Here is a 14,993-nt window from a genome sequence, read left to right on the forward strand (position 1 = left end):
AGTACCTACTGCAACCTACATCCTTCTGAATCTGCTTAATGTATTCATCTCTTGGTCTCCCTCTACGATTTTTACCTTCCACGCTCCCCTCCAATACTAAATTGGTGATCCCTTGATGCCTCAGAACATGTCCTACCAACCGATCCCTTCTTCTGGTCAAGTTGTGCCACAAACTTCTCTTCTCCCCAATCCTATTCAATACTTCCTCATTAGTTATGTGATCTACCCATCTAATCTTCAGCATTCTTCTGTAGCACCACATTTCAAAAGCTTCTATTCTCTTCTTGTCCAAACTATTTATCGTCCATGTTTCACTTCCATACATGGCTACACTCCATACGAATACTTTCAGAAACTAATTTAGATTAAGACATCTTATTTTTAAGTAACGTATGTCTGCACGCATGAACGCCTGACGATGAGCGGAACATTGATGGAACGCTTGCAGTACATCAAACATAAAATAAATAAATGTGACTGGTAGCAGAACAATACAAATAATTAGACGATGGCTAATTGAGCTGTAGTTTTGAAGACATGCACGTCACGCCTCTGCCTGCGAGTATGCGGAAAAGAAATTTTACTTGAATCAGTAACGAGCCAGGGTGTACGTATCAGACTTTACAACCCCTCAACCCCCGCCCTCTTCCCCCCACCTGTGCGGTTTCCCATTTTTAAGGTGTCCCTCGCAGATGAGGACAATCGTTCCACTACGACGTAAGAGTGCGGAATATTTCTATGCTGCTGCCATTTGCAAACGTTACAGTTTACAACTAACCTACAGTCTACCATACGACACAACCCTCGTCTTAAAATCTGGAATTCTGCCCCTACCAGTTGGTTAATTCGGTATAAGATTCATTACGTAATACCGCGAGTTGTATTCCCGCACCCTGCTGCGAGGTACGTGTGCTTGTGACGTAATCGTCATTGTGCGCTCGGCTGGGCGGCGCGTTGACGGGTGTTTGACACCTCTAACCACGGCTGTCTGTTTCAGGCGGCTAGACTCTTGGGCCTGGGACCCGAGAAGATCGTCCTGCTGGACAACAAGACCCGCATCCTCGCCAAGTCGCAGAACACTGCGGATCTTCTCCAGGTAAGGATCTTTATATCAACAGACGGGAGTATGGGCCAGACGTGCCGATACCGGTCGTCGCCTTTGACCTGTGACGTAATGGAGTTGTAGCACGTGATGTCCGCAAACAGCGATAAAACACAATATAGACTATATGTGCTTCCCTTCCACATTACCCTTTTTGCGCTGTAGGTTGTAGCGACAGATCAGTAGCATAACCTGAAGTTAGATTAGGTTTGTAAGGAAACAGTTTGATTGTGAGTTCGGGAAGCTAATGAATGTGAATTCCGAAACCTAAACTGTGGTGATTTGTAGCCTAAATCGAGAGATGGGGCCTCTCCACGCCCGCACCAACGTCGTGACCAAATCAAAAGTTCTACTGTCACCTCCGTCAACATGTTAGTTATCTAATAGGTGTATCACAGGATGCTGGGCTGTGATGTTATCCGTACGTCTTGCTAAGACTACGCATTAGCACGGTCCATCAGGTGATAGATAGTGGACGAAACGCGAATGAGGGTAGCAATTTGAAGAGCAGAGGGGAAAAAAGTGCCAAGGCTCGTGCGGTGGGAAAGAAACCTCTGCGACACTGGGATGGGTAGTAAGAGCAGTAGTGGCTTACTAGCTGCAATAGTTCATGCAAGGTTGGGTTTGTTAGTGTGCGTATCATGCATCATTACCGTGGCAGGAGATGGCGATACATCCCGGTTTGCTGCAGCCGCTGCATTCCTGGAACAATCAGGATCGTTATATATTAGTGGGAGATCGGCCATAGATCATCTCACTGTGTGTGTGTGGGGGGGGGGGGGGGGGGGTGGCGGCGAGGGGGGGGCGGGTGTAGCTTGTCTGCATACAGTGAACGGTACGGCTTCCCTGAGTGCTGCCAGTTATTCGGCAAGTGTGTTCCAACAGGATAGCCAGTAATGGTGGATGATTAACAGGGGCTCACCTGCACCGTTGTGTTTGCGTGTATTTGGCCATAGATGTTAGGTCCTTGCAAGTATGTCTTTTGGCCTTTTATGTTTCCATCTATGGTTGTGGTCGTAGTTCCCCAGATTCAGAATAAACGGGTTCTGCGAATGTCTGGAGTTTCTGTATAGTCTTGTGGTGAGTTTGTGGATTACCTCCGTGAGAGTCTCAAGTCGGTATTCCCGGTGAAGGTCCGCGATGCGTGTGTATCGTGGAGCATTGCTTATGATTTTGAGTACTTTGTTTTGTATGATCTGCAGACGGCGCCGGCGTGTGGGCGCAACGTATCCCCAGACAGGGGCTGCGTACGTCATAAGGGGTCAAATAAGTGTCATGTATATGGACCTCGACACCCTTCTGTTCAGTGTACTACGCCTGTAGAGCTGTGTGAGCCTCGTGCTTGCTCTGTTGGTCATGTGTTGTATGTGGTCCCCCAGAGTAATTTCCGGTCCAGCCAGACACCGACGTATTTGACTTTCTCGCGGAAACGTATTGGGCGTGCATGTAGAGTTATTGGTCTGCAGTAGCGGTGTTTGCGCAGTTGCTTCGGTCTTCTAGTGAACAGAACGGCTTCGCACTTGTCGACGTTTACTCTAACAGGCCATTTCTCTAACCAAGACTCAGCCACTCTGAGCCTAAATCGAGATTTCGTTAGGCTCAAGGGTGATAGTTTATTTGTAAATTGTGTGGCCAACTAACGCTAGGCATTGAGAATAACTTAATTTTTGTCGCAGTGCGTATTTTAGGCATAGTGGTTTATGTCCGTCATTTTGATGACGTCATGGGTCAAAGCTGACTAGTGGTATCGACAGATTCAGTATTTCCTCAGTTGCCTCTAGTTGATATTACGTCAATTACACTGCTAGACAAAAAAAGTGAAGCACGCATGTGTGGACGAGGAAACAGAATGAAATTTCACTGATTTAGACGGTATCCGACGTACTTTTAGTAGTTACAAAATCGAGTCAAATTTACGAAGAGCTTGGCAGTACGATCCCACTTATCAGGATGACATTGCAGTCCCTCTGGCCTGGATGCGTGCACTCACTCGGTTGGAAAGGCTATCGTAAAGCCGTTGTCTCCTTTCCAGAGGTAAGTTGGCCCTCTAATGTTGCAACTGGTCCTTGATATTCTAGATACCGCCAATGGGACGGAGTTGACGTACGAACTGGTCCCACAAATGTTCTACCGGAAACAAGTCTGGAAATGTTACTGTCCGTGGTAGTACCAGATACGTATCACGCAGACAGTATCACGCAAACCGTTTATAGAGACATTAGCTATATGTGGACGACCAATGTCCTCTTGAAAAATGACACCAAGATACTGTCGCATGTGAGGGAACACATGATGATGCATGTTGTCCGTGAGGCACAGTAGTGCCTTAAGAGTTCCCCCGATCAAACCAGCCGTGAACGGAAGTCATACGCACCATAATGCTAGGAATAGCACCGCTATGCCTCTCTAAGGCAATGGAAGAATGTTTTCACATCCTAGACGCATGCTAGGCGCATGAGACATTCCATTTCGGAAGTCGTTAGGGAATTCGATATTCCGAGATCCACACTGTCAAGAGTGTGCCGAGAATACCACGGACAGTTCAGTGGCCGACGGCCTTCACTTAACGACCGAGTGCAGCAGCGAACGCGCATAGTTGTCACTGCTAACAGACAAGCAACACTGCGTGAAATAACTTCAGAAATCAGTGAGGGACGTACGACAAACGTATTCTTTAGGGCAGTGAATTGAAATTAGGCTTTAATGTTCTATGGGAGACCGACGCGAGTGCCTAACTGCACCACGACGTCTACAGCACCTGTCCTGGCCTCGCGACCATATGGGTTTGACCCTAGACCGTGGCCTGGTCAAATGAGTAGCGATTTCAGCTGGTAAGAGCTGATGGTAAGGTTCGAGTATGCCGCAGACCTCACGAAAGACCCAAGTTGTCAACAATGCATTGTGCAGGCTGGAGGTGGCTCCATAATGGTGTGGACTGTGTTTACTTGGAATGGACTGGGTTCTCTGGTCCAACTGAATGGATTATTGACAGTAAACAGTTATGTTCGGTTACTTGGAGACCATTTGCAGCCATCCATAGACTTAATGTTCCCAAACAACGATGGAATTTTTGAGGATGACAATGCGCCAAGTCACCAGACCACAATTGTTAGCGATTGGTATGAAGAACATTCTGCTCAGTTCGAGTGATGATATGGCCACCCAAATCGCCCGACATGGATCCCATCGAACATTTGTGGTACATAATCGAGAGGTCAGCTCGTGCACAAAATTCTGCGCCGGCAACACTTTCGCAATCATGAACTGCTATAGAGGCAGCAAGGCTCTATATTTTCTGTAGGGGGCCTCCAACGATTTCTTGAGTCCATCCCATGTCGAGTTGCTGCATTATGCTGGGGAAAAGGCGTTACGACAGGATATTAGGAAGTGTCCCATGATTTCTGTCACCTCAGTGTGGTATTTCATGAGTAGCTGTGACATAAGATACCACGTAAAAGAGGTATGACAACGCGAGTTTTGACTGCAACTTAAATGTGTCCCTTTGGAATGCACCAATTGCTTCAGCTATGCAGCCGAAATTGTGTAGTAATGAAGATATGAAAAAAACGATATTGTAGTTAAGCAACGAATGTCTGTGCGGCAGATACTACGACTATAAAACCTTTATCCCGCCTGTGTACCCTGTTGCAACTGATGTATTGTTAATAACTATAACGTACTCTTTATAAATAGGCAAATAGATATGTTACTGTTAGATTGCACTCTTGATGATAAATGAATGTAAACATTGACAACCGAAAAATATTTATCACTAACTTCAGGAGCATTCCAAGGTAGAATGTATACAGTCACTGGAAGAATTCTGAATGGCATTCATCCACGAATGAAGTGCCTTGCAGAACAGTAGTTTGACCTTTGTTGAATATTTCTCTTCAGTCTGGGATCCTTACCACGTGGGATTAATAAACGACATGGAAGAGATGCAAGAAAGAGCGGCACATTTCGGCAAGGATTCGTTTAGTAAGTGCGACAGCAGCGTTTTGTTTGCTCTGAAGTGGCAATCGCTGCAAGAGAGATGTTGGACATCATGGAGACGTTTATTGATAAATTTCTGACAGAGCTTATGAAAGAGTAGTCGGTCAGATTATCAGTTCCGGTCATACGTCTCTCACGAAGAGGCTCACATGAACTTTTAACCGCTCAACATTCGAACTCCGTAATTTGTCCAAAACTGCCCTTAGCGCCAGTACCCGAACTCTGCTACTATCAGCATACCTGCGACCCTTTCTTGCTTACTACCCTCAACGAACAGTTATACCATGTTGGAGGACTGTAGCAATGTTAAGGTTAAGAGTGCTGTTACATTTTTATTGCAAAATTTACAAAAGAAGTGAATATTGTCTTAATCATCCCACCTGAGAGGACGAAGAGGAAAAAGCATTTTGAAAAAGGAAAGTGTATAATAAAGACCCACAAATGCAACCACTTAACGTCTTCGGCGTGATTATCCAACGTAAGACCACTTTTTATACCTTAGTTTCTCGCACTAGGTTCAGCACTAATATATTCGTCTCCGCCACCAGCCCACAGGCTAACTGATCCTAAAATGACGTCGTTGAACGGATCTGTTTGGTGGATGGCATGGGCGCTTCTACCGAAAGACGAAGTTGCGGAATTCGATTATGGGGGATAATGGTCCGTTCCTCGAGCTTTACAGAATTGCTGAGATCGTGTCCACCCTTACAGAGTAACAGCGACGAAAAATCGGAGAAATTATAACTCGTGCTGAGTCTTAGTGGAGCAGTTTTTCACTCACCATTGGTGAATGTAACAGGGAATGGAGAAATTGATAGTAGTATCCTCTACCATTCGTAAGATGGCTTGCTGCGAACAGGTATAGATACAGATGTGGACGGATGTTTAGGGCGATTACAGCTCATCCGAAATGCCGTTTAACATTCGTCGAGTGCTGCCATTGCAGGAAACGTTCCATTTCAGCCGGGACAGGTGAGCGACGCGCCGGCCAGTGCATTGTCTGTGACGGCCCTTTACTGACTAGAATTGCAATATGGCGTCGCTATATTTGGCCCTTTCAGTGGGCCTGGTCCACAGGGGTGGGGGTTTGGAGGTGGGGGGCTGGGAGCCGCGTTCACTCGCCGGCTGGTCGATCTGGCAGCGTCCGCGTGCGCGCCTCACGCACAGCTGCGTCCGGACGCGGTGACGAGTCCTCGACACCGGGCAAAAATCAGTCCGCACCGAGTACACATCGCGCTAATAGCGTGTAACTCCGGCTGTAGCCTAGATAACGGGCTAAATTTGATGAGGAACTGTGACCACAAGTTCCTTCAGATCCCGTAGAACTACCAGATTGCGAGGAAGCTGAATGCTACTTTACCTCCGCTGTTCCAATTGACATTATTATGAGATTAACATCGACTCATTTAGGGAGCCAGTCGAGGGAGGGGGGGGACCTCAGTGTTCGACAGATTATCTTCATCTTGAACGACCGGGACGTCCACATCATGAAGATGTAGAAGAAAGGGCAACATTTTGCCAACGATAATTTTGAAGTAAGCTCCCTAGTTAGTGTTCAAAGCCGTTAACTATATTCAAACATTACCCTGCAAGTTCATAAGATACTACGACCACAGTTACAATGCCTTTAAACATTCAAATTTTAATGAAATTTGATCCGTAAATGAACAACAACGAAATCTGACTAATTTTTACTTTACATGCGGTAGTGATCAGGACTTTCTCACACAGCAACACGATTAGTGAAACGGGATTTAGCACAAGTTAAACCACTATAATTTCAAACTATAACACTTTCAGGAAATCTCATCTCACTACTCACTATCAGTTTATTTGAGAATTACACCGTATGAGTGTAATACGAGGGCTATTCGGAAAGTAAGGTCCGATAGGATGCGAAATGGAAACCACAGTGAAAATCCGATGAAGCTTTGCACAGATGTGTTGTGCAGTATCTCTAGTATACCCGTCTATCGCGTCACGTAGCTCTTTTCAATTCTGAGCGCACTGTGAGCACGTAAAGATGCTTAGAACATAGTGTCTCCCGCCGAGTGTGAGGGCCTGGTGTGAGATTTCGCCTGAATTCATGCAGCCCACAAAACATAACTGTCATACGTTTCCTTCTGCATGACAATTCTCGGCCGCATGCCGAAGGGACACTGAAGATGCTCCTGCAGCATTTTCGATGGGAAGTGTTGGATCACCCACAATAGAGCCCGTAATTGACTCTCCCTGAGTCTCATCTCTGCTTACATGAACCGCTAACTATGAAGACAACGTTCTGGCACAGACAACGAGCTGCATTACCAGCGTAGAGAATTAGCAGAAAGCACAGATGGCTTCCTTCTGTGACGAGAGTCTTACAAAGTCGTACAATGCTACGACAGATGTCTAAATCGGTGCGGCGACTATGTAGAGATATAGCTGGAAGGCGTAGCTAACTGTTGCAAATGAAACATTTTTGATTCTCACTTTGGTTTCTATTTTGCGACTGATCGGACCTTACTTTCCGAATAGCCCTCGTACGTTCAAGGCACATTTATATACACTCTGCATTCTTCGGAACCTAATAAACTGAAATGAGCTCGCGTGGTAGCTAAACATCGGCGTCTTCATCATCGCAGGCACACGTCTCGAAGCTTCACTGCGACGCACACTTATCTTGTTAGCTGAAAGTTGCACCAAAAAAAATACTCGTTCTCCCGGAGGGAGATTATTCACATTCTTCGTGAAATATTATAAGACTGACTCTAAATCTCACATGAACGAGGTTCTTAAGGGAACACCTATGGCGGCTCAAAACAAGGATCGGAGGACAGAGGATCACAAAATTAAGGCTTAGATTTCACGCTAAATTTTAGGTGCCCTTTCCCCAATAGAATCGTTGGGGTAAATTAGGGACACGCAAGTCGCCAAGGTGGCGCCCAGTTCAAAGACGGCGCCAGGCCATGGAACGACACGAAATTATTATTATTATTTCCAACAAACCGCGTAACTTCATTCACGGTGTGGTGATGGACACGTCCAAGCGCGATATCTCCTTGACAGCATTCTGCTACGTCGATCCTTTCTTCAGCGTTGACCCCATACAATCGACTGGCACATACATACCGCTTCACTGTCAGCTAGCGGCCAGGGTGAGGGGATGGCTATGAGGGTCGGGTGGGGTGGGGGAGGTCACACCACCGCCTGGTATGAATTCTACCTGGTTTGCAACGTTCTAAGGCGACCATTTTTGCTCTTTAAAGGGGAACACGAATATTTCGTTCGGTGAGCTTATGTCTGTGATCTTATGACACATACCATATAACGGCTTCCCAAAGTGCCTAGCCGTACCATCACACATGAACTGGACAGAATAATGGTGGACGGAAAAATATCAAAACTGCATCTTCATGGTAAATCACCCTACATTAACAACTAGACTTTTATAACAAAATAATAAGCTACCAGTTTGAGAAAAGAAATTAAATGTCTTTTCCGGGTACGGGCTCTTAGTGCCCTTATTCAGAAGATTATACCTATCGCATTATTTGCCACTGTCAACAAGAACACGCGTACAGAAAAATGCTGTGGGCATGTGGTTCATAGTGTGTGGCTCATAGCATGTGGGAGGCGAAGCATGAGAGAAGTAGCGGCTCAGCATGCAATCCTTACCAAAAGATGTGCGCAAGAGATCTCATACGTGTATCAATATAGAGTGGAGAGCCAATCTGCATAAAAACCGTGCTTTTCGGCAGATATTTATCATCCAAACTAAGGACGATGCGATTCTATAACATATCGGCGCATCTCACAGGCGTCATACTGATAGTTTAAAAAGCATCATCCCGCAATTCCTCGAATAGAAAGAATCTGATCATGATTGATGTGATGGATCCACACCACACGGTGACTTTTTCGCCATGCAATGGGGTTTCCACGTCAGTTCTAGGATTTTCGGTAGCCCATATCCTGCAGTTGTGGGTTTTGACAGACCCTCGGAGTGTGAATTGGGCTTCGTCGGTCCAGCGCCATCTGGTGGCCCATTTTTGTACTTGTTTCTGGTTTCAATAAACCTCATGTCATTTCAGGAATGTGTGTAATATTTTACCTCTCTATCTAGATTATTTTGTGAAGTACTACATTTGACTTTTGGGTCACCCTGTACCTCAGTCGTTAAGTATAGCTCACGCTTACAGTGGCCTTTAAATTACCGTTCGACTTTCTGAGTTTAGGTTTTCCTTGTTCCCATAGATCGCTTATGGCAAACGCCAGGATAGTTCCTAAAGATGACGACACGGCGAATTACCTTCCCCATCTTCGTTTTGTGTGAAGGACGAATTCTGGAAAATCCTAGATGGAGTAACAATGTAAATACCAGACAATGAACGGGTGATAATTGGGGGAGATTCAAATGGACAAGTTGGTGAGAGGAGGAGTGGGGAAGGCAGAGTTCATGATGGGTGGACTTATGGAGCAGAAAATGCAGCGGGGCACAAGATTGCAGAATACGCTGTATCTTTTGACCTAATGATCGCCAATACCTACTTCAGTCGTAGAAGAGAACAACTTATAACGTACAGGAGTGGAGACCATAAAATTGAGTTAGACTACTTGTTGTCAAGAAGGAAACACATAAAGGAAATAAAGGATACCAGGTTATATACAGTGAAGGTGTGGCTGCGCAACACAAACTCGTAGTGGCCGATTATGAAATGGTAGTGAAGAAAAGGCGTAAATGTATCAAGTGAGGAGAACAAAGAATAACATGGTGGAAACTGAAAAAGAGGTGTTGCGAGAAAAAATCAAGGAAGCAGTATTAAGAGAAGTGAAATTACTAGAGGATGTACAGGAGTGGTGGAGTGATAGTAACAATGTAATTACAAAAGCTGGAAAAGACGTGCTGGGTGTAACAATATGAAAGGGACCACCAGAAGATAAGGAGGCATAGTGGTGGAATGAGGAGGTTCAGGAAGCGTTAAAAATGAAGAAAGATGCAAAAAATGGGACTTAACAGGAAGACAGGAGGATAGGGAAGCCTACAAGATTGCCAAAAAAGATGGCAAAAAGAGCAGTGGCAAAAATAAAGGCTGAGGCAATGGAAGAGGCGTATGAGGAGGTGGAAAGAAGACAGGACGGCAGGCAACTCCTACGGATTGCTAAAACAAGAGATGAGGCGACTAAGGACATAACATCAATGAGGCAGATAAAGGATGAACCAGGTGGAGTATTACACGACATTGAGAAAATGCTGAATAGGTGGTGGGAGTACTTTGAAAGGCTATTGAATGAGGAAAATGTACGAGAGAAGTATGAGGATGGAGATATAAATGGAGGAATGACCCAAACTATAAGTAGGGAAGAAGTCGAAAACGTAATGAAGAAAATGAAAAATGGGAAGGGCCTAGGGGCAGGCCAAATCCCAATAGAAGCATGGAAAAGTCTGAGAGAACAGAGAACTGATATTCTCTGGCATCTAATGCAGAAGATCTGGAAAGGAGAAAGAATGCTGCATGCGTGGATAAGCAGTATACTGGTTTCCTTATATAAGGGGAAAGGGGATATCCAAAACTGTGCCAATTATAGAGGGATAAAACTGATGTCCCACGCAATGAAGATCCGGGAGAGGATAACTGAGAAGAAGTTGCGTCTAGAAACTGAAGTACGTGAAGAACAGTTTGGATTTATGCCGGGAAGAGGAACAACCGACGCAATATTTGCACTAAGGCAACTGATGAAGAGGCACAGAGAAGTGCAGGCCGAACTGCATATGGCCTTTATCGATCTTGAGACGGCTTATGAAAGAGCACCGAGGCAAGAGATATGGAGACGTCTGAGAAGTAAATGCCTGCCAGAAAAATATATCAGTGCGGTAGAAGACAGGTATGAAGGTGCAAAGACACAAGTCAGGAGCAGTGCAGCTGCAACAAAGACATTTCCAGTGAGATTAGGACTACATCAGGGATCTGCTCTCAGCCCATATCTCTTTGACCTTGTCATTTATGTACTAGTCAAAGATGTGAAGAAAGAGGGACCGTGGAGCATGATGTTTGCCAATGATGTTGTAATCTGTGAACCCACCAAGGAGGCACTTCAAGACAAGCTTGAACAGTGGAGAAAAGCTCTAGAGGAAAGGGAAATGAGAATTACCAGGGTGAAAACAGAGTGTATGTGTACAAAGGATGCCAAAGATCTATATATCAACATGTAAGGAGAACAACCAACGCTGGTCAAGAAATTTAAATACCTAGACTCTTACAAGCAAAGTGATCGAGGACTTGAGGCCGAAATACAGCACAGGATAAATAGTGGATGGATGAACTGGAGGAAACTGAGCGGAGTACTGTGTGATAAGATGGTTAGCTGCAGAATGAAAGGACAGTTTTACAAGTCTGTGGCGAGGCCTGCGATGCTGTATAGCGCAGAAACGTGGCCAATTACAAAAGCCTAAGAGAAAAAGATGGGAGTGGCAGAAATGAGAATGTTAAGGTAGATGAGTGGGGTGATACGAAAGGGTAGACTAAGGAGTGAGTACATCAGGGGAAGAGTGAAAGTGGGGCCCATAGGGAAGAAGATCCAAGAAAGTAGCCTAAGATGGTATGTACATGTGCAGAGAAGAGGGGAGTACTACGCGGGGAGAAGAATTGAAGATCTAGAAGAGGAAGACCGAATCTGAGTTGGAAAGACAAGGTAGCAGGGGACCTACGGGAGAAAGGATGGCCCAGAGAAGAAGCACTGGACAGGCATTTATAGAAGAGAAGGATCCAGCAAAGCAACGCCGACCCCACATGACATGGGATGAGTCTGAGATGATGATGGTGATGATGATGATGATGATCTTCTTTCTGTCTGAGCCTGAACTCCTTCCCTAGGAACCTCGTTGTCCACAGGACGCTAAACCAAATCTTCCTTCCTCCTTCACCGCAGTTGTGACAACTGTCAAATCATATTAATTGAAATGTGACATTTGATCTAGTCTCAAATTATATTTCTTTTTGATACATACGGGCCATATTCGGAAAGAGGAAATCATTCATTCAAACATCGTACAAGAGAGTTGGAAAATAAATAGCCGCAGCATATTCACTTTAAGAAATGACCCTCTCTCCGACGATAAAGTGAAATCTGAGAGAGCTGCTCCGGTAGACACTGAATATCCAACTTGAAGATTACTCAGTGAGAGGTTTACTCAGAAGAGGAGTTGGCAAAACTTTATGGCCTGTTGCGGGAAAGCGCCTGATGACCAGGCTACCCGCAGTACGCTCTTAATTGGCAGAGCTGCCGTCTTCGGTTTGTACGATTGTTATAATGAACCCATCTTCGTCCTGGACAATATCTGTCTACATTCTTTTCTGTTACTCAAATGGCAGATGGTGTAATAACAAACTATTTCTAGTACACAAAAGGTCTAATGTCATTTGTGTGTTTCTATATAAATATCGTAAAATTATTCTTGAATACCTTTTGTTAGGCCGGCCGCGGTGGTCTAGCGGTTCTAGGCGCGCAGTCCGGAACCGCGCGACTGCTACGGTCGCAGGTTCGAATCCTGCCTCGGGTATGGATGTGTGTGATGTCATTAGGTTAGTTAGGTTCAAGTAGTTCTAAGTTCTAGGGGACTGATGACCACATATGTTAAGTCCCATAGTGCTTAGAGCCTTTTGAACCTTTTGTTAGGTAATACCTCTAGTTTTGTAGGTACTCAGTCCTTATCTGGCGTCCACATGGAGTTTTGTCACAATAGGAGTTCAATATAAACCCGAAAATGAACAAAACATAAGTGACTGAGATGAAAAGTGATCTAATTTTTCAATGTTTAACAGAAGTGAAAACATAGAAAACATCTAAAGCTACTTATTAACCAAACAAGCCTTGGTATAGTCCGTGGTGGAAGTACTTTACACCAGTTTCATTTATTTTCTGTCCTATTTTATTTTCGCACTGAGCGAGGGAAAAATTACTGCATATCTGCCTATGTCAGCGCCCTAATCTCTCGTACCTTGTTCTTATGTTCCCTAACCGAGGCGGTTGCAGTATAACAATCGCAGTGTCCTTCGAATACAGATTTTCTAAATTTAGGCTAACGCGTTTCGAAGGAATAATGCCGTCTTCCTTCCAAGGATTTCCATTTGCCTTCCACAAGCATTGTGCTACATTCCCACTCGTCATTACTGCCAAAAACATAATTATTTGGGGAGATTGTAACAGCTAGATATTTCACAAGGGCATTGCAGGTGGACATGTACACTTCATACACAAGCCGCTAATGTTCTTCTCATTCACCTTGTGTCTGCCGTGGCTGTGTCCGTTCGCAGAAGATATCGCACAATCGTAGATACTTTGACTCAAACGTGGATCGCTAAAAATGACTCATAGATTGTTTAGCTATTTGCAAAAAAATATTCAAATCTTTTTTAGCAATGCTAATTTACATTTCTTGCGATAACAGTTCTTTTGGAATATGTACCACTCGTATTCACGATCAATTTGAGTAGTATCTACACAAAACTGAAATAAAAAATAATTAAAATCAGTGCCTGCACTACGTACGCTTTAAGAAGGAAAAACAGGGCGCACCACGAAGCAATTATCCGAACGACGAGTCCTCCCTCGGGCATGGGTGTGTGTGTTTGTCTTTAGCATAATTTAGGTTAAGTAGTGTGTAAGCTTAGGGACTGATGACCTTAGCAGTTAAGTCTCATAAGATTTCACACACATTTTTCATCCGAACGCGACGGAAATCTGTAGATTTGATTTACATGTACAGACAAACAAATGATTACAGTTTCAGAAAAATTGGATAGTTTATTAACGAGTGAGGGCCTCACAAATTAAGGAAGTCACTAACGCGGTTTTCGACCTCTGCTCCTAATGCAAGTAATTATTCAGCTTGGCATTGATTGACAGAATTGTTGACTGTCCTCCTGAGGAGTATAGTGACAAATTCTATCCAATTGGCGCATTAGGTCCTTAAAATCCGAAGGAAATTGGAGGGTCCTGACTATAATGCTCCAAACGCTCTCAAATGGTTCAAATGGCTCTGAGCACTATGGGACTTCCCTTCGGAGGTCATCAGCCCCCTAGGACTTAGAACTACTTAAACCTAACTAACCTACGGACAAGACACACATCCATGCCCGAGGCAGCATTCGAACCTGCGACCGTAGCGGTCACGCGGTTCCAGACTGTAGCGCCTAGAACCGCTCGGCCACTCCGGCCGGCAAACGTTCTCAACTAGGGGGAGATCCGGCGACTTTGCTGGCCAGGGCTGGGTTTCGCAAGCATGAAGACAAGCCGTAGAAACTCTCACCGTATGCGGGCGGTCATTATCTTGTTGAAATGTAAGCCAGGATGGCTTGCCATAAAGGGCAACAAATCGTGGCGTAGAATATCGTCAACGTATCGTTGTGCTGCAAGGCTGCCGAGGATAAGCAAAGGGTAGTTGCTGCGAAAAAAAATGGCACCCACAGACCATCACTCCTGTTTGTCGGGCTGGAATTTCATCGTCTGGAGTCGAACCGTCTTCAGTGATGAGTCCCACTTCGAACGAAGCCCCGATGACCAACAAAGACATTTCTCGGGAGGCCCCAGGCAGTGGTTGCATTCCAACCTGTCTCCTGCCGTACCAAGAATGATAGTCTGCGGTGCCGTTTCATTTCATAACACCACCCCATTGGTTTTCACCCTTACAGAAAAGCGGTACGTCGACGATATTGTACGCCCTACTTTGTTGCACTTTATGTCAAGCCATTTTGGGATTATATTTCAGCAAGATAACGCCCGCCTGCACACGGTGACAATTTCGACTGCTTGTCTTCATGCTTGCTAAGCCCAACCTTGCCCAGCAAGATGCCGGATCTCTGCCCAAATGGGAACGTTGGGAACATTATGGGCACCATTCTCCATCCATCTCGGC

General features: G+C 45.0%; 1 protein-coding gene across 1 annotated transcript in view; it reads left to right on the forward strand.

The window, feature by feature from the left end:
• Positions 1-14,993, forward strand: part of LOC126455985 (1-phosphatidylinositol 4,5-bisphosphate phosphodiesterase epsilon-1-like) — a 464,968-nt gene that overhangs the window by 162,351 nt on the left and 287,624 nt on the right. The window contains exon 3 of the mRNA XM_050091742.1: positions 998-1,096. Coding sequence (XP_049947699.1) covers positions 998-1,096 — 99 coding nt within the window. The remainder of the gene's footprint in view (positions 1-997; positions 1,097-14,993) is intronic.

This window comes from Schistocerca serialis, chromosome 2 (genome assembly GCF_023864345.2).
Source record: "Schistocerca serialis cubense isolate TAMUIC-IGC-003099 chromosome 2, iqSchSeri2.2, whole genome shotgun sequence".
NCBI classification, from domain to species: Eukaryota; Metazoa; Arthropoda; class Insecta; order Orthoptera; family Acrididae; genus Schistocerca; species Schistocerca serialis.